Genomic DNA, 25,378 nt, shown 5'->3' with positions numbered 1-25,378 from the left:
CACCCCTTTCCAATTTGCAACCCGTTTTCATCAATTCACCAGAATCATTTTTCAGAACAGGATGGCGGCGTTACCGACAGCCACAAGTTATTTTTGTTCAATCGCTGTTATCTAAACTTCAAGTTAGCCTTCCGCGCCTGATTTCTCCAAAATCTAATTCATTCAAGATAAAACTAACTTTTGATGATATTTTTCCAAACCACGCAAAACTTCTTCCTGCGCGCATACTTGAAGGTCTCCTTCAAGACCATCTTAGTCAATTTCCGTCTCATTTGGTTATTTCTACGGACGCATCACAAAATTTAGAGAAGGCTGGTGTTGGCATCTTTTCGAATCAACTCAACTGGTCTTTTGCTCTCCGTCTCGCTGATTACACTCCAATATTTCTTGCAGAATTTCTGGCAGTTATTCTTGCCATCCGAAAATTGGGTCCACATAATTCTAAGGTAATAGTTGTTACAGATGCGCTTTCGGTCTGTACACATTTAACTTCCAATAATCAGTCACACCTACTGAGTATATTTTTTACTCTTGCCCCAGAAAATTTATCCGAAGTCCGCTTTGTCTGGGTCCCCGGACATAGTGGAATCTTTTTAAATGAATCAGCTGACTCGCTCGCTTCGACATCACTAAATGGTCCGGTCATAAATATTCTTCCTGATTTCTCTTTTATAACAGGAGCTAGATTTAAACGCCTTTTATTGCTGAGTTGCCATGACTCGTCCATACTTTCTTCAGACGATTTTCAACATTTAAAATTTCGGTGGAACACGAGCAAGTGCCTTTCACGCCAATGTGAGGTGACGCTGTCAACTTTTCGCTGCAGAGTTCCCCGCCTAAATTTTTATCTTCATAGATCCGGTTTATCAATCACTGATCTCTGCTCGTTTTGTAATCAACCGGAGACTATTGACCATTTCTTTCTTTCTTGCCACCGCTTCTCCTCCCTCCGTAGAATGTTTCTGTTATTTCCAAGCAGTAATCTGGGTTTGGCACTTACAACGCCAAACATTTTGTCTTTTGGGGCCTGTCAATTAGGCACAAGTCAGGGCTCTATGATCACTGCTGTTCACAAATTTATTGAAGCATCCGGAAGGTTACGCTGCTAGGGCACCGACCGTGGGACATGTTACTTTGTTATTTTTGTAGTTAGTTTTCTCTTACTTTTTATTAAGTTAATTTAAGTATAGGACATCTTAAAATCTGTGTTAAGGAGTTACCAAAATCTTAATTTTGATTATTCACCTTTACCATTTTGTTCGTTGTTAGGTGCATGTTTTATTTTATCCAGTGTGGCCAATCCCCCTCGTGGGTACGAGCCATGTTTTGAGGCAACAACAACAACAACAACATCGACGCTTTTTCTCTGCCATTTTCTCTGCAGAGAAGGTCCACGCGGGTTTTGGTCAAGTAGCTGGCGGTTTTCCTATTGATCTTTGCTTTTTCAGCTAATTGTTTTTGACCCTTCTTTAGAAAAGCTGTTAACATATTAGAGTAATTTCGTGCTCATCTGCTATGTCTCTCTCATCACCAGGCCAGGAGGCATACTCCTGGTCGGCTTCCATTCCTCCCCCTGATTTGCCTGTGGAGCTTTTCTTGCGCAGTGGGACCACCAGCGTACCTGTGGCTTTAGTCCCGAGTGATGGCGGAATGATTCGCATGAAGAATCCCAAGGCGATTCAAACCGAACTGCGGAGGCAGAAAATGAGCAAACACATGCAGATTAAGCGGTGGAATAGTTGTTGTATCAAACACTGAGATTGCGGCCTATTATATATATATATATATATATATATATATATATATATATATATAGAGAGAGAGAGAGAGAGAGAGAGAGAGAGATTCAACCTTTACTGATGCCAGCAATCAGGAGGGCGGACGCAGCCTCCCTCCGCCTTGCAAACGGCCGAGATCCCCTGAGTCTCAGCGGCTGCCTTGACTATAGCTGGACGGGCCAGACCTAGTCTTACTGGTCTGAGCTGAGCAGCAGGGTCTGGGCCACCGCTGACGATTTTCAATTTTGCGGCCCTCGAAAGGAGCCGCCTTCGTGCATGTCCATAGAATATGTGGCAAATCCGCCTTTCCTTTACATAATTTGCATTGATCATTGTATGCCCAGGATAGAATCTGCTGCAGGCCACCGGGTTAGGATATATGTTTGTTTGCAGGAGGCGCCAGGGGCCACCGCCTGTTTCCTGGTTAGCGCGGGACGAGCTGGTGGGTACCGGGCCCTTCCAGCCGATAGTAATCGGTTATTTCTTTGTAGCTGAGCACGCGGTCTCCTCTCGTTCCCGGCTGGGCCGGCTCACTTGCTCGGCGAGCTACGTTGTGAGCCGCCCCGTTACCGCGGGGAGAGAGGAGTGCGCTGGCGCCCAAATAATTTGGATCGTCCCGCGATGACGGTCGCTGTTATTGTTTAGAATTTTGAGCGTCTTTGGCGAGATGCGTCCTTTCGCGAAATTATGAACTGCGATTTTGGAGTCGCTTATGATAATTCTCGCTTTGGTGGAGGCCAGGCCATGAAGGCTTCCTTCGCAACTTTGGGGTCTTTCTTAGCGAGTTACCACCACTGTGGTAGGAGGACGACCTGTGATCGGTGTGCGTGGCCGATATTCGAAATGCGCGGGCTTTTCTGTGCTTGTGTTCGGCGTGCGGGGCCGAAAAGCGCGGGAGTGCGCGTGGCTGGTGCACGTGCCGCGAGAGGCCATCTCAAACGACGGGGCAGCCAGGCTGACAGAACGGGGAGTGCAGCGAGATGTAGCGGACCGAACGCCGGCCCACGTCCCGGCATCCCGGTCCTGTACTGCAAACCGGGCGCCGCCCCGGCTTCTACCATCGTCGCGGGTCCTGCTGAGTTGGGTCTCGTCACCGCTCACACGACCGCTGCCGTGCTGCCAGGCTCGGGCTACGTCCCAGAGCCCTGGTCCTGTTCTTCAAACCGGGCGTTCTTCAAACCGGGCGTTCTTCAAGTGGGCTCTCACCCCACTGCTGTGCTGAGCTTCGTCCTGGCTCTCACCTCACCGCTACGCTGCCGAGCTCGGGCTACGTCCCTGAGCTGACGCTCCGGAACCGGGCCACGTTCTGGTGCCACCCTGAACTTCAACCGCCGCCCGTACTCACCGCCGTCAGAGCACAGTCCGCCGAGCCATCGCCACGAGGCCGGAACTCCTGATTAGCATTGTGAGTGCTCGAGCGTGACAGTTACCCAGCTTATCTGTATGGTGCATGTGTTTCTGTATTAGTCCCATGTGCCGTTTCATGTAGACGTCTCTTTGTGTCTCTGGTTGCCCTTCTTGTGCGTCTGGCTGACCTGCGCCCACACAGTTGCCCACAACCAAATTTCCTCATCGGGTATGTGTGTTTCCAGCCTCTTTCGATCACGGAGATGGTGAAGCCTAAACATGTGAACTGATATGTGACACTGCGTATGTGCCCCTGGGGTCGCCGTCTAGCCATGTATGATGCATACAAATCTAAATACATAAACAAATACAAATTCCGCCGGTGGGATTCGATCACGGTACCACCAGCACAGAAGCCAGCTATACTCTAACCATTATGGCGCACAGCCTCAAGATTCAGAATGGAACATCCTGAAGAATTTCGCGCATGCGTATGGAGTCACGTTTTCCGAATTGATAGCAGTGCTGGCGGCATGCCGTGCCAGGGTTGTTCGTAGCTGCAGCAGAGGGCTGTGATCCGGCCTCGTTTGCTGCGCCGTCGCATCCGCGCATATGTCCGAGCAGCACGACGCTTTCTTTCGCTGGGAATCGTTCGCCCTTCGGCCAGTTCTTAAATATACAAATCGATAAAAAAGGCCGGACCTCGAGCCCGATGCCGCCACGCCACGAACGCTTCTCCTCCGCAACCATGCAGACCGTAGTTTCGGCCTGTAAAACCACGGAAATTATTTAAAATTAATTGACACGTCATCATAGGTCAAAATGTTGCCTGATACCGAAGATAGTGTGGTCAAACTATTGTTACGTGCAGAGACACACAAACAAAGGAACTATAATATTTACAAGAGCAGCGCAGCCACAGAGACCAAGATGGAAACCAGCTCGCGCCAAATGCGCCCGTCTTCCTACGCGCCAATAAGTGTCTGCTGCGTCGCAACAATAATAGAGTGTTTTAGCTGAGCGCTTGCGGTCCGCTCCGCTGAGACCGGCATATGCTAGCAAATGCCACACAACCGCTTAGCGGGAACGCTATTGCGCTTGCGCACAACGCTCATACCGGCAGCGGAACGAAGACCGCATCCCTCGCTCCGCTTCAAAGCCGACTGAGCGGAGCGTAACAGGGTATAGTATAAACCGCATTCATGCGATCTTGAGCGCGACAGCGACAAGCGACGCGATGGAGATGGCTGTCGCGGTCGCTCGTCGCCTACAAGTCGCACCGCATGCGAGCGACGACTTTGAGCGACGCCTCCCCGGTGTTGCCGGTATGAGGGCAGCAAATACTCGCCGAAACTGGCGTGACGCTTGCTTTATTAATTTAAGTTGATGTGTTTTAGTGTAAAGAGCAGCATAAATATTTCTAAAGGTCTTGCACTACGTTATTATCCTTGCACGTATCAAAATCTAGTCGTTTGCTCGTTCCGTGCGACAATCGGTATAGTACTTGACTGATGTATATCCAGTTCCGGCGTCGCGCTATTGGCTAGTCGCTCATAGCACTTCCGGGCGACGAGCGACGAATTCTAGATTTCTAGAATCGAGCGACTGCGCGAAAAGACCGAGCGATCTGTTCGCGCGACGGCCCGTTTCGTCGCTCGAAGCCGTCGCTCGTCGCCGTCGCGCACAAAATCGCGTGAATGCGGTTTGGGCTTATCTACCTGGGGCCGTTTTGCAGCCGAGTTGATTGCGCGTCGCTCGCGTCTCGGCAAGACGCGCTTATCAAATGCGAAATCTACGCAGTTCCCTGCAGTTTCTCAGAGCATGAAATCGGAGCGGAGCGTAAGTGGCGCTCTGCTAAAACTGTTTAGAGACTCCCGCTCCCTTGACGCGACAGAGTCCCGTGCGCAGTGACTCCGCCCCAACTCGATCGCTCAGAGGTTCAGTCGCCTTCCAGCTTTTATCACTGCAGAGGAGGTGTCACGGACGCTTCGCAAAATTTCCTGCCAGCCACAGACGATACACGTTCCTCCGAGGGTGCCTTTGTGTCCGACCAATGACGGCAGAGGCGGGCGGCTGCAGTGCTCGCGTGCACCTCCTTGCGGTACACAATCGTTGCGTGCCGTGGCTGGCTTCGAACTTGCGAGACGGCGGCGGCGCCACTTTTGTATAAAACTATTTTCAGATTACAAATACACAGATAAATTGAGATAAAATGGGATAAACGTTTTTTGTTACTTTATGGATACAGGATTTGAAAAGAACTGAGGCCTGTACATTTATTATTTAGAAGTGGACACAACTTGCAAGGCCTTCTTTCTGGGGTTTTACGTGCCAAAATCAGTTCTGATTATGAGGCACGCTGTAGTGGGGGGCTCCGGATTAATTTTAGCCACCCGGGGTTCTTTAACGTGCACTACAACGCAAGCACACGGGTGAATTTGCAAGGCCCGATGACACGTTTTGCCGCAGAATGTCACTCCCGCCTCCCCTACCCGGCACTGTCGCGTGAGTTTCAGCGCCGATTTAAAAATATGATTTCTTATTTAAAGGTAAAGATAATGCTTGTTCCTATCATTGTGGGTCACGATCTTTGCATCGCCACTATAATCTCAACAGACATTCCGGACGGTTGTTGGTTCCTTCAACGTAAAAGTGCTACAAAGCCCATCTTTCTATTCGTCTATCATCTTAAGAAGAATTTTCCTGCAATTCCTTAACGACAGTGTTCTACAATACGAGTCAAAAGTCGGGAAGGTAGTCCCAATTCACAAATCAGGTAACCCCTTTAATTACAGACCGAGTTCACTAACTAGCCTACCTTGTAGCATACGCAGATTGGTCTCGCGTCTATACCTACTTTTCTGGAGTACCATTCTTTTTCACACCATCGCAGCGTAAATTTCGCAAATCGTACTCATATGAAACTCAATTAACACTCTTCATGCACAAACGCAATGTTATTCTTGACGAAAGGCCCTTGGCGAATTGTATCTTCCTTGACTTCAATAAAGCGTTTGACAAAGTGTGCCACAAACTGATCATGTGTTTGTACTTGATGGCAACCTCTTAATGTGAATTTGTGGGGATGCGCGAACCCCCACAAATTAAAGCTTTTCAGTTTGTTTCAGCATGTTATAGCTACAATCTAACACGGAATACACATATCTTACGTTATGAACAACCCTAATCGCATGTTGGTCGTAATTTCGCTAAATCACCATCTGTCAAATTAACGCTATACAAATCACTCATCCTTACAAAACTTGAATAAGCCATGTGAAACTAGCTGAATGCAATCTCTAGAAATAACTACAACCGAGCATGAAGTAAAATTCAAATGTGCACCTTCCCTCGCTTTACGTCACGTGTCTGATGCTCCACCTAAGCCTTTTCCACAAACAATGCTTGCCTTGCGCGATCTGCTAGTCTTTGCTCCCTATTGGATTTCCCGTCGCCATGTCGATGAAGTCGACATTCGGGTACGCATGCAAAACCACTTCATTTCTGCATACCGCGAATGATTGTCTACCCACACCAGTAGTAACAATCCCAAATGATGAAAAAATTGTGAACGCGTAAGCCAACTGTTAGCCAATATTTTGTAGAATTTTTTGTCGCATTCTTGGTTCTCTTTAGCTATATCATTGTATAATTGGAACACTCTTATGCTTTCTTTATTCCCCATCCTGTTCTGTAATCACTACCCTCTGTAATGTATGTTGACTCCGATGGTAAAATAAATAAGTAAATAAATAAATAAAGGGTGGTGCACATTGGTGCGGTGCTGCGTCGGACACCTCGCACGGCAGGAAACGAGTTGATGCGCGGCAACTGTCTGCATGCACGTGTAACTGAGCCGCGGTGAATGAATGAGCATCGCGCACCGTTGCCGAACCAGAAGCGAGACGCCGAGGGCGGGGCGTTGCTGGTGCTGCCGTAATGCATGGCCGCCGCCAGGTCGATGGGGTCGCTGCTGACGTTGATCCCTGTCGCCTGCGCGCAAAGTGAGAGCGCCGCTTTAATTTCAACAGCTGTCGAACAGCTGCAGCAAATAGCGTGGGCTGGATAAGTGGACATAGCTTGCACGAGAGGTACACCTTAATGAGGAAGCCATGCACTACACTTATAGCCGTTCAGAAACAGTGACTGAGGGACGCTAACCAGAAATACATTTCCCGACGACTTGCGCGGGAAATGTTCGGTCTGCGCCATTGGCGCTGACCAGTCCTCGCCTGGCTAGCAGGTATATTCGATACGTGAGCATCGCAAGCAACCATGTGCTCCCAGTACGGCCCAGAGCTTCACAGGCTATACATTTGAAGGTAGCACCTAAAAAATATATTTTTAAATTCAATGTGCTTAAAGAAGAAATAAAAGACCACGTATATATTGAAGGGGTATGCAGGTTTCCTTCAAGCACTGCAACATAACTGAAGAAACTTGGTAAAGAAATTTGATTAGTATCGTGTCATTATCGGCACATGTCAATGTTGGTAACAAAACATGTAGCTAGCCATATGCAACGTGCTTCTAGCCGAATTGAGAAACAAAATGGCGGTCTTCCAAATTTGGCGGGAAATAGCAGCAATGCTTTTGGACATGTCAGCACACTAAAAGAGCGCGTGTGCGCACAAAGGCAGGAACGAGAAGCTCCGTGGCTGCAGAGCTGGCGTGACCAAAGGACCTTTGAGTCGCCACCTCCAAGTGTCACGTTCCTCTCTACTGAACTCTCGTGAAATACGTCTCTGCACCCCGTCGTCCTTGCAGTGTTCTTTATATGCGTTGTTCACATGTGCGACGTTTATATGAGCATGCTGCCGCAAGCGGATTTCCTTCCAGGGTGACAGCCATGTGAGGCGGACCACTGTGCTCCGATTCACAGCTTCGACGGAAGCCACTTGTGCTCACATCGCGCCTCCGTCCTTCCCAGACATGTGCATAGCAAAAGAGGGCTTTTCCAATACTCTGCGCTTCTAGGGTGCTGTCCGAACCAAGCTGCGCATTTTCGCGGTTGTTCCGTGCACTGCTACAGAGAAACTGCAAGAATTTCCATTTCCATTTAGTTTATTTAAAAATGAAAGCGTTTCATCACTCATTGGCTTCATTCGTTCACGATGGTACCTGACAAGAGTGGCGTATTCGAGAATTCTTTCCGGGGGCGAGGGGGAGGGGAGGTCAGGCGGATCCCTTTTACGCAGACAACGGGGGAAGGGGGTGCACGTGTTCGGGGTGCAACCCCCCCCCCCCCCCCTGTTACGCTGCTGCTCGATACCAATATCGATTTGTATTCACTTAGTAAACACAAAGAAGGAACGACGGCGATCGTTCTGTTGTGTTTTCTTAGCTTAGTAACAACGCGAAAGAAAGCTGACAGCTAATGCAATACGAAAAAAAAAGAAAAGAAACACGGCACAAACGCCTTCGTGTATAGAATTTGAAAAATCTGGCCGCGTTTCGCTGCAAAAGACAGAATAAACGCCTTGATGCCGTGTACATTAGTTATCAGTATCGCCCGCATTCAGAGGAAGTCCCAGCTAACGTTCGCCAAGCTGTTCAAAAAAAAAAAAAAAATTAAAAGACACGGTACAAGATAAGATATCAAGACCTATGGTGTTCGGTCGTCAGACCTGATCAGTTTATGTTCTTGAAGGCATTACTAGAAGTTTATTAAACCAAAATGGTAAATAGGTCCTAAAGAGGGCCCATTAAAAACACGTTCATTGTTTTTTGAAACTTTCATTGAGCTTTGCAAAAGCGTCAGTCCTTCTGAGAATGGTACTAAAAGCCGTGCCTGACGGAGGTCCCTTCAAAAGTGCAGCTTGGACACATTGCGTACAGTTTGCAATAAATCGCGTAATATAAGTAGCATCCCCAATATGGATGGAAGGATAGGATAGGAATAAACTATTTGTACAACGGTTATGGCCGTTGGTGCCCGGGGCTAGGCTGCCAGGGGTCCATCGCCGGAGAAAAATCTTCCGAGATCCCCGGCAATGGCCCTGGCCCGCTGAACAAACTAATACTGATGTGATTTGTAATCGCTGTGTTTTGCATTTTGCATACAATGCAGCTTTGCAATTACCTGTGTTTGTAATTGCATTTTACACACCCTTTTGAATTTCGTACTTGCTACACACTTTCCAACCTTCATCGCGCACAATGTCAAATGTACTTGTGTGGGTAATGCGGCCCAGTCAAGCAATAAAAAAGCTTTATTGTGACGACCAGGCTCAAGTTGCCCTGGTCGTCACAATAAGTTTATTATCTTAGCAATAGGGAAATAATTTAAAATAATACAAATGCGTACAATTCGCAATCAATCGCGTAGTACAAGAAATTCACACTTGCAATAGCAGTAATATTCACAATAGGGAAACTAATTCAAGTGAAAAATATAAAAGTGAAAAAGCACATAAAATGTTTACAGTGGCACAGAGTTTCATCGCAGTGAAAAATTGCTTCTTGCAAAACGACTTGATTACAGAATTCCCGCTCTGAAAAAGGTCAAAATTATATTCGGTGAGATAATTTATTTCCGTGAGTACAGAGTATAATCCAATGACTGTTCACTGTATAATACCCCCTGGGAGTGTGGTCCTTCCAGGGCTCTTACACCTAGTCACCCTTACTCCCGTATTCATTTGCCTGCTTATACAGTGACTGTTCACTGTATAATACCCCATGGGAGTGTGGTCCTTCCAGGGCTCTTACACCTAGTCACCCTTACTCCCGTATTCATTTGCCTGCTTATACAGTGACTGTTCACTGTATAATACCCCCTGGGAGTGTGGTCCTTCCAGGGCTCTTACACCTAGTCACCCTTACTCCCGCATTCATTTGCCTGCTTATACAGTGACTGTTCACTGTATAATACCCCATGGGAGTGTGGTCCTTCCAGGGCTCTTACACCTAGTCACCCTTACTCCCGCATTCATTTGCCTGCTTATACAGTGACTGTTCACTGTATAATACCCCATGGGAGTGTGGTCCTTCCAGGGCTCTTACACCTAGTCACCATTACTCCCGCATTCATTTGCCTGCTTATACAGTGACTGTTCACTGTATAATACCCCATGGGACTGTGGTGTTTCCAGGGCTCTTACACCTAGTCACCCTTACTCCCGCATTCATTTGCCTGCTTATACAGTGACTGTTCACTGTATAATACCCCCTGGGAGTGTGGTCCTTCCAGGGCTCTTACACCTAGTCACCCTTACTCCCGTATTCATTTGCCTGCTTATACAGTGACTGTTCACTGTATAATACCCCATGGGAGTGTGGTCCTTCCGGGGCTCTTACACCTAGTCACCCTTACTCCCGTATTCATTTGCCTGCTTATACAGTGACTGTTCACTGTATAATACCCCATGGGAGTGTGGTCCTTCCAGGGCTCTTACACCTAGTCACCCTTACTCCCGCATTCATTTGCCTGCTTATACAGTGACTGTTCACTGTATAATACCCCATGGGAGTGTGGTCCTTCCAGGGCTCTTACACCTAGTCACCCTTACTCCCGCATTCATTTGCCTGCTTATACAGTGACTGTTCACTGTATAATACCCCATGGGAGTGTGGTCCTTCCAGGGCTCTTACACCTAGTCACCCTTACTCCCGCATTCATTTGCCTGCTTATACAGTGACTGTTCACTGTATAATACCCCCTGGGAGTGTGGTCCTTCCAGGGCTCTTACACCTAGTCACCCTTACTCCCGTATTCATTTGCCTGCTTATACAGTGACTGTTCACTGTATAATACCCCATGGGAGTGTGATCCTTCCAGGGCTCTTACACCTAGTCACCCTTACTCCCGTATTCATTTGCCTGCTTATACAGTGACTGTTCACTGTATAATACCCCCTGGGAGTGTGGTCCTTCCAGGGCTCTTACACCTAGTCACCCTTACTCCCGCATTCATTTGCCTGCTTATACAGTGACTGTTCACTGTATAATACCCCATGGGAGTGTGGTCCTTCCAGGGCTCTTACACCTAGTCACCCTTACTCCCGCATTCATTTGCCTGCTTATACAGTGACTGTTCACTGTATAATACCCCATGGGAGTGTGGTCCTTCCAGGGCTCTTACACCTAGTCACCCTTACTCCCGCATTCATTTGCCTGCTTATACAGTGACTGTTCACTGTATAATACCCCATGGGAGTGTGGTCCTTCCAGGGCTCTTACACCTAGTCACCCTTACTCCCGCATTCATTTGCCTGCTTATACAGTGACTGTTCACTGTATAATACCCCATGGGAGTGTGGTCCTTCCAGGGCTCTTACACCTAGTCACCCTTACTCCCGCATTCATTTGCCTGCTTATACAGTGACTGTTCACTGTATAATACCCCATGGGAGTGTGGTCCTTCCAGGGCTCTTACACCTAGTCACCCTTACTCCCGCATTCATTTGCCTGCTTATACAGTGACTGTTCACTGTATAATACCCCCTGGGAGTGTGGTCCTTCCAGAGCTCTTACACCTAGTCACCCTTACTCCCGTATTCATTTGCCTACTTATACAGTGACTGTTCACTGTATAATACCCCATGGGAGTGTGGTCCTTCCAGGGCTCTTACACCTAGTCACCCTTACTCCCGCATTCATTTGCCTGCTTATACAGTGACTGTTCACTGTATAATACCCCATGGGAGTGTGGTCCTTCCAGGGCTCTTACACCTAGTCACCCTTACTCCCGCATTCATTTGCCTGCTTATACAGTGACTGTTCACTGTATAATACCCCATGGGAGTGTGGTCCTTCCAGGGCTCTTACACCTAGTCACCCTTACTCCCGCATTCATTTGCCTGCTTATACAGTGACTGTTCACTGTATAATACCCCATGGGAGTGTGGTCCTTCCAGGGCTCTTACACCTAGTCACCCTTACTCCCGCATTCATTTGCCTGCTTATACAGTGACTGTTCACTGTATAATACCCCATGGGAGTGTGGTCCTTCCAGGGCTCTTACACCTAGTCACCCTTACTCCCGCATTCATTTGCCTGCTTATACAGTGACTGTTCACTGTATAATACCCCATGGGAGTGTGGTCCTTCCAGGGCTCTTACACCTAGTCACCCTTACTCCCGTATTCGCTCGCACGTTATAGCCAAAGAAGTAATAACATTACTATTGTGTAAAATAAACTTGCGACACACGGTAAGAATTGTAATCATACCAAGAAAACACTGGCGGAACATCATACTTGGCAAAAGGTTAATTGTCGGGTAAGTGTATGGAACATTCGCTATACAACGACCAACCTTCTTTTGAAGTGACTTGAAAGATCCTGTAGCGCACCGTTACACAGCATCGTCGATCGACTTTCCGGAATCCGGATGTCACCTCTGCCACATCGCTCTAATTTCTTAGCGCACATTTTGTAGAGTGAATGTGAAATAATTTAAAATGGCAACGCTCTTATTTTTCCCGGTAATTCGGCATTTATTTTTACATTTCATGCACTACAAACAATTCAACTGTCTGTTTTCTTTGCGACCTCATTGCTGAATTTAGCATTTGCTTCAGTTTTAGGCACTGAATACAGCACTGATAATACGGGTGTTTCAGCGAACACTTTGAAAAAATTTTATAGGGTGCCTTTGGCACAATGGACCTTTTTCCAATAAGCGACCCCTCTAGCGGCCGCCACTCGAACTAGATTTGACGGGCAAGACGCCCACGCTCCCACCGTTTCTCGCCTATACGCAGTGGCAGCGTCTGACCGAGCATGCGACGACCATCCCTCGCGCTGTTGTTCTCATCGTCCTGCGGTAGCGCACGCGCGTACTTGCTCACGTGTATAGCCAAAATTTCCCATTTACATGCCGATGCGACGGCAACATGCCGAGGCAACATGCAGGTCGTTTGCAACCAAGATTTGAGAGATGCGCCAGCCTTTATTCTTCAGCAGCTTGACCAGTACTTTGATTCAACTGGTGAAGGCATGTGTGAGGGTCAAACGCGTCGCGGCAGGACTTTCTTCAGGGGAAACTCGACCGTCGTTTGAAGTGGCTCGACTTGAAGGAGGCGGTCTACGTAGGCATACACGTACATGCTTGCCCGCAAGAGTACAAGCAGCTCATCATGATGAACAAACAACATGCAAAACTTTTGCACACGTACTGCGAGTGTACTGCAGGGCAAGTGGGGTTTTATCTCGAGATATGTATCGTATGGCACGGTACGGAAAAGGGGGGGGGGGGGGGTAAGTGGACGCAACATGTTGTTTTGTCAGGTGCGTAAAGCTTCATTTGCCTGCAAAAAGTAAGACCCGCGAGTTGTGTATCATGTGACACAGCGAGTACGTAGCTTTGGTATGGCACCATGCATTCTGATGGACTGTGTGGCGACATTCCTCTTTTATTGCGATAGGAATTATATGGACACTCCAAACGGATTTCTGCCGTCGGCGTCGCCGTGAGGTTCCGTATAGAGTCCAACGGCGATGAAATCGTCGACGCGCGCCGTATGCTGTATGTGCAAGTGAAAGCGCGCGAGGGACGCGCGCTTTCACGGGGAGCGAACGCACGGCGGAGAGCAAACGCGACTTTTCCGTCGCGCGAAAGGCCGTGGGGGGCGGGAGGGAGGGAGAGGAGGCGGCATTTAGCTGCGGCACCAAATGCGTATTCATATAAAACCGTTGCGAGGCGAGAAGGTGGTAAAGACTTCCGGCGCTGCTCGACCAGTGTCCCGTTCTGATCTCGTCGAAAACCTCCGAGCCGCCGCGCACAGAGGCACCGGCAACAGTCACCAACGCCGCGCGCGTTCGGTGCGAACGCGGGTAAAACGCCGACGGCGTCGACAACAGTTCTGCGCGTTGCTGCTGGTGCTGCATGACCAAGTTTATACAGCTGATAAAACTACTATCCTTACTTCGTATAGCTCTATACTAATTTGCTATCGCAATTGATGCTTCGCCTTTCGGGTGAAACTGCGGCATTTTTTGTTTGGCCCCACGTAACCGTACAGCTATTTCCGCCTGCATGTGGTAACGCGTCCTTCAGCCAATAGTAAGATCCCTGCGATATACATACTGGTAGATTAAAACATCGCCGAGACTTCCGAATCAGTCGTAGGGGGGCAAGTGCAATTCGAATGTTCACAGCGCTAGTGTCGTGTTGCTACCACAATGCAGGCTTGCCTCACTCAGCAAGAGTCGCGTGCTGACTCACTGGTAAAATGGGGTATTTTTTATTATTACTTTTTTGTAATTTGACCGTGTGCTCCACACCAATACAATACGTTCAACATTCCACGCCGGTTTGTGCAATCACAGTACAGCAAGTGTTCGGCATGAGATTCGTCGCAAACGCTGCGCCTATCGCTCGAGCGTTAGTTCAGGGAGTCGTTTTCGTCGACAAAAGTGCTTGCAGTCTTTCCCACAAACTGCTAAGTGTTTCCTTTAACCAATATTCTCGCCCAGAACAGGAGCAAATTTTTTTTTTCAGTCCCTCAAGCTGAGGAAATTGCCGCGGATCATGCAAGGGATCACACACTCACTTCGCACACTTGCCCTGCGATAATGGCGGCGCAGCGTGGAATGCAGCTGGGGCGAGAGCACGTGCATGCGCATAGCTGGATTGGAGACAGGTCCGTTCTAGTTAATCAGCTGGTCTACTTGCACAGAAAATTGAAATGCACAATACACTAATTATCAAAAATTCATTTTTTACATAATTACCTTATGGCCCATATTGCACTACACAAATTCTAGCCGTGGAGTTCGCAAGGCGGATCCACTTGGAACGAATTCTCAGTATGACACCAGTTTCGAGATATTAATTCCATAACTTTGCGGATAAATGCACTGGCGTTCCAGTTACTTTCTTACCAAAACGTCGTTTTATGCATTGAAGCACAAAAGTAACTGGAACGCCAATGCATTTCTCAGCAAAGTTCGGGAATTAATATCTCGAAACTGCTGTCGGGGTTCTAGAGTTCCCTACACAAGGGAATTCGATGGCCTTGATGCGGCCAATAAGAGGGGTCGTGTTGTCCCACAGAACTCCTCCTCTGATATCCAACCTTCGAATCAAGGACGAGGGTATCTGGAAACAGGGGGTTCACACTCCTTCCATGAAAGTCGTCGACTTGGTTTCTTGCACTCCGTGACGGTCATCTTGCCAGGGTCGGGAGAGTGACCTTCGCGCTGGTCCCCGCTTCCACGAAGAGTGGCGGTTGTGATCGCTTCTAAGTGAGCTTCTTTGTCATCGCGTCACAGCCGGTGTCGGGCCGCATCGCCAGGTAGGCGGCCGCTGATGAAGGGGATGGCATCGGGGGAAGCACCCAGAGGATGCGCACTGCCGATTTGGGGCGCTTGTTTGCCCGTCACCATCGATGCGGGGCACTGTCGCCGTCAGGGCGACGCTGATGAAAGGCGCTGCCCCGATGGGAACAAAAAAAAAAAAAAAAAATGCGCCCTGCCAAATCGGGACGCAATACTAGCATTCTTGTATGCATCTCCTTAATTTTTTAACAGCGGCGCTGTTTAAGCCGGGCTTATACAATGTGTCTGCTGAATCCAAAAATGTGGGCCGATGCTGGCGGCAGTGCAGAAAGGGTCCAAGCGCAATGGCACATACCCCTGTCAACTAGCGAAGCTGAGCCTGGTTAAGTATAGATGAGCATGATTGGGACTGCTTAAGCTTAGTAAGTTATTGACAGACGATTGATATCCAATCAATAGCTAATCGATCAATAATAAATAAATTCCGGAAAATGCTGGGGATGACTTGGCAGTGCTTAGCCTAGCCCAAGTACGTGACCAATACCTTGCGATAGCCACTCGATAGCCAATCAGTAGCTAACAATAATTGATAAATAATCAATAAATTCCGGGAGATGCTGGGGATGACTTGGTAGTGCTTAGCTTATCCCAAAAGCCAGGACTAGCTAGGTGCCTATCAGCTCCGCTGTCTCTTTAGCATTGCGCCTCCAGTGCATAGCTACGTACGCTAAATTTTTTTTCCTTGTACCGCTACATATGACTATAAGAGATCCGATCGCATCAATATCTTCCCTGCTTTTTTTTCCATGAATACTCTAAACGTCTTTTGCTTATATCTCGACTGCTGACGCGTTGATGCTTCCGTCAACTTTAAATCCAAGCCCTTCTGGAAGGTTTACGTACGTTACCTACGGTTGTCACTGGGTGAATCACTTCGCATTCCATTAGCATGTGCTGAGTGGTCTCCGGATTTTTGCTGCAGCATACACAAGCCTCATCTAGTTCCGGATATTTGCTCCGGTAAGTTTTTGTCCTTAGGCAACCGGCTCGAGCCTCAAATAGCAAGGCACTTGCCGTCGTGTTATCGTACATCATTTCCTTTCTAATTTATTTCTTCTCACTCTTGTAAATTTCCATGGTCCTTTTACAGCGAAGTTGTTTACGGCTAGGATCTGCAAAAAAATGTGTCCCGAGTTGTTGACAAAAAACAAGTGATCCTGGTGATTGTGCAGAAAGAGTCCAAGCTCAATAGCACATACCCCTGTGGGCTCGGGGACCTGTAACGCACCCTTGAACTACCATTGACACACGTGGGACCAAAAGAGACAAAAACATTGCGTCGGAGCGATGAACGCTGTTGCCCAAACGCTATATAGTCTATGACGATGCGTGCCGAAACGTCAGTAATACATCGTAATAGGCTACCAACCAATAGCCATTTCCCTAGCGACGTCATTAGTTGCCCCTTGGACTCGGTATGGGCAAGACCCTTGTCGCTCGCTCCGAAGAGCGCGCCTTCAAGGAGCGCCGCGGCGCGCTCAACAGCGCGAATGGATGCGAAAGCGACAAGAAGCTGAACCCGCAGCGGCCCAACGTGCCGCGGCCGATAGTGCAAGGTGGTGTGAATCTAATCGCCTAAACACGTTTTCACTAGCACATATACGTATACGGCGCGCGGCGACGCAACGAAGTTATGTGTTGTTTATTTTCAACCCTATAACATAACCATCAAACTAAATATATATATATATATATATATATTGTCACGTAGTAGTGACGATGAAGGAAACAGTCGTAAAACTGGGAATGACGAAACTGGTTGTTTATTGGGCGAACCTGTGCCCACAAAAGCAAGGTACACTCAAAGCACAACGATAGCGGCGAACACAGTCGGCGATCGTCGAAAATCTGATCAGCGGCGAAACGCGTCGGCTTTTATACCTCAGTCATCGAAGGTTCTAGATTAATCCCTGATGCCCGCGTGTCTTCCAGAAAGTTCTAGACAATTCGCGTCAGTCATGCAATCAGATAACATAAGCGTCGGTGAAAACAGGCAATGGAAAGAAGCATCGATAACGTTCCAGAAACTTCCGATACAGGCGCGTCCCGCGCCGAGCGACAACGTTCAACACCCGTTAGCCGGTGGAAAGCGGCCACCGGCGAAAGACAAACATCTATACGTGTCAATATATAATTAAACAAAGCCAGCATCTTCGCTGGTCTTCCACCTTCACATTGTGGAAGGGCTCCGATTTTTTGAACATGATACTTAGTAGCGAAAAACTCGAAATAAAAGACAACAGTGAGAGACGAGAGGAAAGGAAAGGAAAGACGAGCGCTACACTCACAACTGTTTATTCCGAAGTGGGCTTGTGATATACAAACATACACATGCGCAAACGCATAAAACACACAAAGGGCACCAGTAGCCGAACGCAGTGTAGTCACATTATATGCTTAGCAATCTCATTTCCGAATCATAAAGTGTCACAGTCGTTTGACTAACGCAGGCTAGACCATTGATTTGGATGTGGTAGGCCTCTAACAGTTCACGAGCGGTTTTGTTCTTGCTTTTGCCTAGGATCCTGACATTAAAAAACAGAGGTTCACAGTCGGGACAAGACCTGCAATGCGCAGACAAGTGCGCGGTGGTATCCTTCTGTAAAAGATTTGCGTGCTCCCTCATTCGGTCGTTGACGCAGCGCCCCGTTTGCCCAATGTAGCACTTGCCACAGCTGAGGGGAATGAGATAAACAACTCCAGTGGAACAATGCACGTATTATAACGCTGAACGTGCTGTACTGTGCACCCGTTCGTAGCGCCACCCGTGATTCGAGGGCAGAGACGGGCCAGCTTATTCGGGGCGGAGAAAACCACAGGTACTCCGTACCTGTTCGCCACCTTGTTAAGGTTATGACTAACTTTGTGAAGGTACGGCACCACTCGTGCCTTTTTTCGAGCGTTGCGCTCGACTTCATCGCCCACCTTAAGCTGTTGTTTTTTTTTTTTTTTTTTTTGCCTTTCAGCTTCTGGAGCAAAGATCCCCCCCCCCCCCCCCCCCAAATGATGTCAACACCGAGCGAGGGTAGCCGGCTTTTAAAAGCCGCTCAATCTGATTGTCAAAACTCGTCCCGATCCTGTGAACGCACGATTTCCTAAGCGCAGATCCCAGGCAGGTTGTAGCGATCCCTCGTTTAATAATTTTCGAGTGGGCAGAATCGTATGGTAAAAGCTCTTTCCTAGCACGTGGTGAATAGCTCCAACAGACATGTTGTTTTAGAAACTTCAGGTTCTAATCTAAAAACTGCAGCACGTTGTTAACCGGAATCTCGTAGGTAAAAGATAGGCCATTGCGGTGAAGCTTAAAAAGGCTTAAAACTGTGCTGATTTCATCATTGTCAGTAGAAGAACACTGTTCGTCCAAAGGGATTAAAAATCGTTTACATATCTGAAAACATTTATCACATGCGTGTTCTTAAAGCAATTGTCAAGGATTATATCCATTTCAGAAAGAAATACGTCACATAGCAAGGGCGCTAAGCACGAACCAATGCATATGCCCTTCTTTTGTAAGTATAGTTGGTTGTCAAAAAGAATAAAAGTATTTTGAGAAAGGCTTCCAATAAGGCCAGAAAATTGTCAGAACTAAGACAAATTGCAGTCTGAAATTCCAATTCACCACGGGAATATCAGGATCCTAGGCAAAAGCAAGAACAAAACCGCTCGTGAACTGTTAGAGGCCCACATCCAAATCAATGGTCTAGCCTGCGTTAGTAAAACGATTGTGACACTCTTTGATTCGGAAATGAGATTGCTAAGCATATAATGTGACTACACTGCGTTCGGCTACTGGCGCCCTTTGTGTGTTTTATGCGTTTGCGCATGCGTATGTTTGTGTATACATTCCAAGCCCTGCTTCGGAATAAACAGTTGTGAGTGTAGCGCTCGTCTTTCCTTTCCTCTCGTCTCTCACTGTTGTCTTTCATTTCGAGTTTTGCGCTACTAAGTATAATGTACAGTAAACACCAACTCGCCCAAGAAGTTATTCCGCTTTTTTTTTCATTCTTCGCATCCAATTCACTGTCTCTGTTTCTGTCACTTTCTTTCCGATGACTCCAGGTTGTCTATTTACAGTTTCAATTATCCTGTACTTGGCTGCCAACTTTCTTGACCTCTTCCTCCATTCTGTGTCCACGCTTTTCATGTAGAGATACTTGTGCACTTCAGCCGCCCATTTATTTTCATCCATGTTCCTGAGCCTTTCTTCAAAACTAATTTTGCTCTGTGCTTCTCTGACTTCAAAAGAGGCCCAACCCATGTCACCCTGCACTGCCTCATTTGTGGTTTTACCATGGGCTCCCAAAGCCAACCGGCCTACTGATCTTTGGTTAACTTCCAACCCCGACAAGATATCCGATTTTAAGCATCGAATGGTATTTGCGAATGTTAGCGCTGGCACCATTACTCCTTTCCAGATTCCACGCACCACCTCATACTTATTGTGGCCCCACAGTGCTCTGGGTTTCATTATTGCTGCCCATTCCGCTTCCCCTTTATTTTCAGATTATCTTGGTGGTTACTTGAGTAATTCTTTCCTTCGTTTATGTGTACGCCGAGGTACTTATATTGCTTCACTATGGGTATTACTTGCTGTTGAATTGACACCACGAAGTTACTCGTCTCTTCATTAAAGATCATAATGCCTTATTTCTCTGTACTAAAGTTAAGGCCTAGATTTGTCGCTGCATTCCCACAGATATTCGCAAGTATCTGTACATATCTTGTATTGTCCGCTAGTAGCATTATGTCGTCCGCATACATCAGTCCAAGGACCTTCTGTTGCACCATTTGTCCATTCCGCATGTAGGATAAATCAATGCCTATTTCCCTGTTTTCCCGTCGTCGTTCTATGCCTTTAACATAAAGCGTGAACAACAGTGGAGACAGAGGACATCCTTGCTTGAGTCCTTGGTGAATTCCCACCACTTCATTCCATTTCGACCTTCCAATACAACTTGTACGCGGTTGTCTCTATATATCTCCCTCAGCAGCTCCAGGAAATCATCTATGGCTTCGTGCTCAAGAATGTCCCATAACAATTCCCTGTCTAGGTTGTCATATACTCCTTTAATATCTAGAAATGCTATCGATAAAGGTCTTTTCTGAGCTACTGAAATCTCTATGCACTGAGTTAGTACTGAGTTAGCACTGAGTCACTTGGCAGCTGAGGTGGCGGCAACGCAACATTCCGCTGATCGTTTTCCGTTACCTACGCAGGTTCCTGCGGATCCGGCGCAGTCTACCGCTAACCAGCGGAAGCGCTTTATCTACTGACTATACTTAAGGCGTGTGTGCCTTGCACGAAGATAGAAGAGGACTGGCTTTGTCATCAAGGTGCCACGTGCCGCTTGTGACGAACGCCACCTGTCCATCTCTCCAGGAACCATCAGCGACTGGAAGCTATATAAGCTGGGATCACCGCGGAATTCTTCACTTGGCAGCTGAGGTGGCGGCAACGCAACATTCCGCTGATCGTTTTCCGTTACCTACGCAGGTTGGTCGCATTTGCATCACTGCATAGTAATTTATTTCATATTTTCTTGCCGCACCCACTGCTGCCATTTCAAGATGCCAACTTGTGCTGAGCTAACTAGAGATTTGGATGCATTGCGAAAGGAAGTTGGAGAGTTGCGTAACAGCGTCGCCCTATTTAACGAATTTTTTGAAATAATGAAGACTAAGCAGGAAGTTCTAGTGAAAGAAAATAAGGAACTCTCGCTAACGAACGAGCAGCTAATAAAACAGGTTGCTGAATTGCAACAATACTCGCGCATGAACAATGTGGAAATCAAGGGTGTGCCGGAAACAAAGGGCGAGAGCTGTGAAGCAATTCTACAACAGATCGCAGAAAAACTTGGTTGTCCCGTGAGTCCTGCAGAGATTGATGTTGTGCACAGGGTCCCTGCTAAAGGTGGCCCGAACATTATTGCGCGTTTCTGTTCTCGACAAAAGAAGGCTGAATTTGCTACAAAGGCTAGGAAGGCGCGTCTGTCAACCAGGTCCATTGGCATAACGAATCAGGATAAGCCCATATTCGTGAACGATCACCTGACTCCGGAGAACAAGCGGCTGTTTGCTCAAGCACTGGCTCTTAAGAAAGAAAAGCAGTGGCAGTTCCTTTGGGTCGACAACTGCCGTATCAAAGCAAGAAAGTCTACAGACAGTCGAGTCTACCGCATCTCTGGAGTCGATGATCTGGCCATTTTATTGCGATAGCAATTATATGGACACTCAAAAGCAGATTTCTGCCGTCGGCGTCGCCGTCGCCGTGAGGTTCCGTATAACGTCAATGGAGATGAAATCGTCGCCGCGCGCCGCCGTACGCTGTATGTGCGAGTGAAAGGGCGCGAGGGACGCGCTCTTTCACGGAGAGTGAACGCACGGCGGAGAACAAACGCGCGTTCTGCGCCGTGCTTCCTTAAGGGCTGCAGAAGTAGGCGTCTCTTTCCTCCTTTACAATCACCATATATGTAGAGCAAACGCACCTTCTTCCGACGCGCGAGAGGCCGTGGGGGAGGGGGGGGATGGGGAGGGAAGGGAGGCGACGTTTAGCTGCGGCACCAAGTGCCTATTTATATCGGAGTGGACTTCGCCGAGCCCGTTCGCCTGACCGTCGTCCTCGCTGCCTGCTCGCCCGGTCAACGACGTCGTCTCCGCCGATTTCCTCTTCGCCTTTTGCTATCCACGAGCTGGACTTAGTTCTTGCCATCTGCGCGCTTGTATAGCGCAGCAGTTTTTCGCGGCTAAGATGGCAGGGGCGCCCCCAGCTTCACCGGCGCAGCCGACCGACCACCCGCGGCGTTCCCTCGTACGCAGCTCGTCGCGCAAACGCGCGGTGAGCGTCGCCTGCCCACGATCTCTGTGGCAGCTCATCGCCAGCGCTGAGGCAGTGCGGTTGCACCACGAGCAGGCGCAACGCCTCTGCCGGGCCATTAGCGAACGGCCGACATCTACTGCCTACTCAACGACCACCTCCGAAACGGGGATGTTCGCGACGCCGCCTCTTTTGACGAACGACCCGGCCAAGCAGCTGCACGAGATCGCCGGAAACCTGCCTACTTCGGGATCCTCCTGCTCCGCTACCGCCGCTGCTGCCTCCCTGGCCACTGCGGCGGCTCGGCAGACACCATCGACCGGCACCCTCGATACAGCCGTTGCGCCCCCGACAACCCCCACGAGCTCTTCGGATGTACTGCTTGCAGGGGATTTCGTCGCTGTTACGGGGTTGCCGGGCGCGTCTCCCGTCGAACCGCAGTACGTCCCACTGCCGATAGACGCAAACCTCGAAGATATGGACACCACTACTACACGTAAGCGTTCGCATCCCAGCGAGCTCGGTAGTGATGATGAGGGTGCCTCGCGCAAGCTGCAAGCAGTCGGGACTGCGCCACACATTGCATCGACGACTAAATTGCCGCCACGTGTCTCAGGTGAAGACGATCGCCACTTCACCCCGGCTAGTGGCATTACCACCGAGGGCGAGTTTCAGCAGGTTCTGTCAAAGGCGCAGAAACGCCGCCAGCGTTCTGCGTTGCCACCGGGCGTAGCCGGGAACAGCGTCCCTTCTCCCGGGACCGAGCCTGCCGTCCCTCCTGCCGCACGACCTACGGCTCCCTGCAGTTCACCTGCGCCTACTGCACCTCCTGCCGTGGATCCCGTTGCTACTGCCGGGGTTCCCACAACTTCTGTGCCCACCTCGCCACTGACAGCCCGCACAGTGCTGTTTCGTCCGGCACGCAACGGTGCCGCCTTTCCCCGTACCTCCCGCCTCGCCATCGCGCAGGCGCTCTCCGCGCTGCCTGGAGTAAAGGAGGTACGCGTGAACACGAAGAAGAACATTGTGGCTGCGGACGCGGCATCGCCGGAATGGACGGAGCACCTGCTGGCCACGTCAGAGATCGCCGGGATGCCCGTGACCGCGCGCCTTCCGGCCGACCGCACCCAGAGCAGCGGCGTGGTGCAAGGAGTACATGGCAACTACGCCGATGAGGACCTGCTGGCTGCCGTATCGTCGAAGGTACGGGTGGTCGCGGCTAAGCGACAGGGCACCACCCTGGTGCTGCGTTTTGCTGCCCCTTACCCCCCCGCAAGGATCTACCTCTTCAGCATGCCCTTCGAGGTGCGGCCCTCCCGGCCTCGCCCTCTGCAGTGCCTACGTTGCGGGTGCTACGGGCACGCCACAGCAACCTGCCAGAGACCGGTACGGTGCCTGCAGTGCGGAGGCCCACACCAGACGCAATCGTGCTGTTCGAGCCGGGTCAGATGCCTGCATTGTGGAGGACCACATCCAGCCGACTCGCCTAACTGCCCGCTATGGCAGAGAGAACGGCGCCTGGCCACGATAAAGGCGTCAGCTCCCACACACATGTCGCATCGCGAGGCCCAGGCGGTCCTACGGGCTACCCCCACCACCAGCTCAGCAGCAGCTGCTTCTGGACCGCCACGTGTTACACCGACAGGAGGCAAAACCTACGCTGCAGCACTCGATGCTCCTGACAAGGAGGCCACGACCTCTACAAACCACCCCCAACCCCGCTTGCAGCAGCGTGTACCACAGGCAGGCGCAAAGAAGTGGGGCAGCATCAAGCTAGGGCCGTCCCCGAAGGAGGCTCCTCAGTCCACCAGCGATGAGGAGAACAAGAACCTGCGACTCCTCCTCAGGGCGATCGCCGACCTGCTGCCTATAGACAACCAACAGCTGCGTTCTATCTGCCTCAAGGCAGGTGGCGTGCCCCCACCTAGTAGTCAACATGGCTAGTCCCCTCCCGCCTGCAGCAGGACATTGCCGCCGCCGCCCGAGCGTGATCCAGTGGAACGCAAACTCGTTGCGGCGGCGGCAGGCAGACCTCTCCATGCACCAATTGCGGAGCCAGTACGATGTGCTTGTTCTGCAGGAGGTGTACGCTGCTACAGCCAACCTGCGTCTTCCTGGATACGTGGGCTACAGCAGCCTCACTTCATCATCACCAGCCTCCTCCATGATCGGATGAGACTCTTGCTGCTTCTCCTTCTCTTCCCTTCCTTTCAACATCTTTATCTCCTTTTTCCCCTTCCCCTGACGCTGCGCCGTGCTCCCTATTGGGCAGCAGAAATAAGCGTCATTTTTCTTCTTCAATAAAATCACTACTACTACTATTTATATCAGAGGCTCCGGCAACAGTCACCAACGCCGCAGGCATTTTGAGCGAACGCGGGCAAAACGCCGACGGCGTCGACAACAGTTCTGCGCGTTGCCGGTGCTGCTGCATGTCCAAGTTTATACAGCTGATAAAGCTAATATCATTACTCCGTATAGCTCTCTACAAATTTGCTATCGCAATTCATGCTTCGCCTTTCAGGTGAAACTGCGACAACTTTTTTACGTAAAAGCACTATCGCATGCCTTGTTGATTGTGAACCAGCATGGCGTCACACACTGTTAACGAGCTGAAGCAACTTCTTAGTTGTTCGTCCACTTTTCGCATTTCCATCATACATTTTAACGTCCGAAGCTTACCAAAAATTTTGATGATATGGTTAACTTTCTTACTTTAACCAATCACCACTTCTCACTCATATGTCTATCAGAAACATGGCTATCTGCAGCTGATGAAAACCTATTTTCCATACCGGGCTATCAAACAGAATTTTCTCATCGTATGGCTGACTGCCACGGTGGATCAGCTATATTTATTTCTAACACATTATCATATAAACGGCGTGCTGATATCACATTTTCCATGGCTAAATGCGAATCAGTTTGGCTTGAATTTGACGATGACTTTCTTCCGTCTAACAAAAGAACTATCATTGGTTCAATTTACCGTTCCCCATCATCATCTTATGATGACTTTTGTGGTGAACTTGACAGTATACTCGACTCGTTTGTTACGAAAAATTATAATGTAATTATTGTAGGGGACATTAACATTAACATCATAAATATCAATGATAGTTCCTGTGTAATGTACTCTAAGGCTTCAGTGGACA

At 49.1% G+C, this 25,378-nt stretch overlaps 1 protein-coding gene across 3 annotated transcripts in view; it reads right to left on the bottom strand.

Moving 5' to 3' along the window:
- LOC119449372 (uncharacterized) overlaps positions 1 to 25,378 on the bottom strand; it is a 98,193-nt gene that overhangs the window by 32,383 nt on the left and 40,432 nt on the right. For all 3 annotated transcript variants that reach the window (XM_049666751.1, XM_037712542.2, XM_049666752.1), the window contains exon 2: positions 7,010 to 7,118. In XM_049666751.1, the coding sequence (XP_049522708.1) occupies positions 7,010 to 7,118 (109 nt within the window). The remainder of the gene's footprint in view (positions 1 to 7,009; positions 7,119 to 25,378) is intronic.

The sequence above is a fragment of the Dermacentor silvarum genome, chromosome 4 (genome assembly GCF_013339745.2).
Source record: "Dermacentor silvarum isolate Dsil-2018 chromosome 4, BIME_Dsil_1.4, whole genome shotgun sequence".
Classification (NCBI taxonomy): Eukaryota; Metazoa; Arthropoda; class Arachnida; order Ixodida; family Ixodidae; genus Dermacentor; species Dermacentor silvarum.
This window is presented reverse-complemented; position numbering and strand designations above follow the sequence as displayed.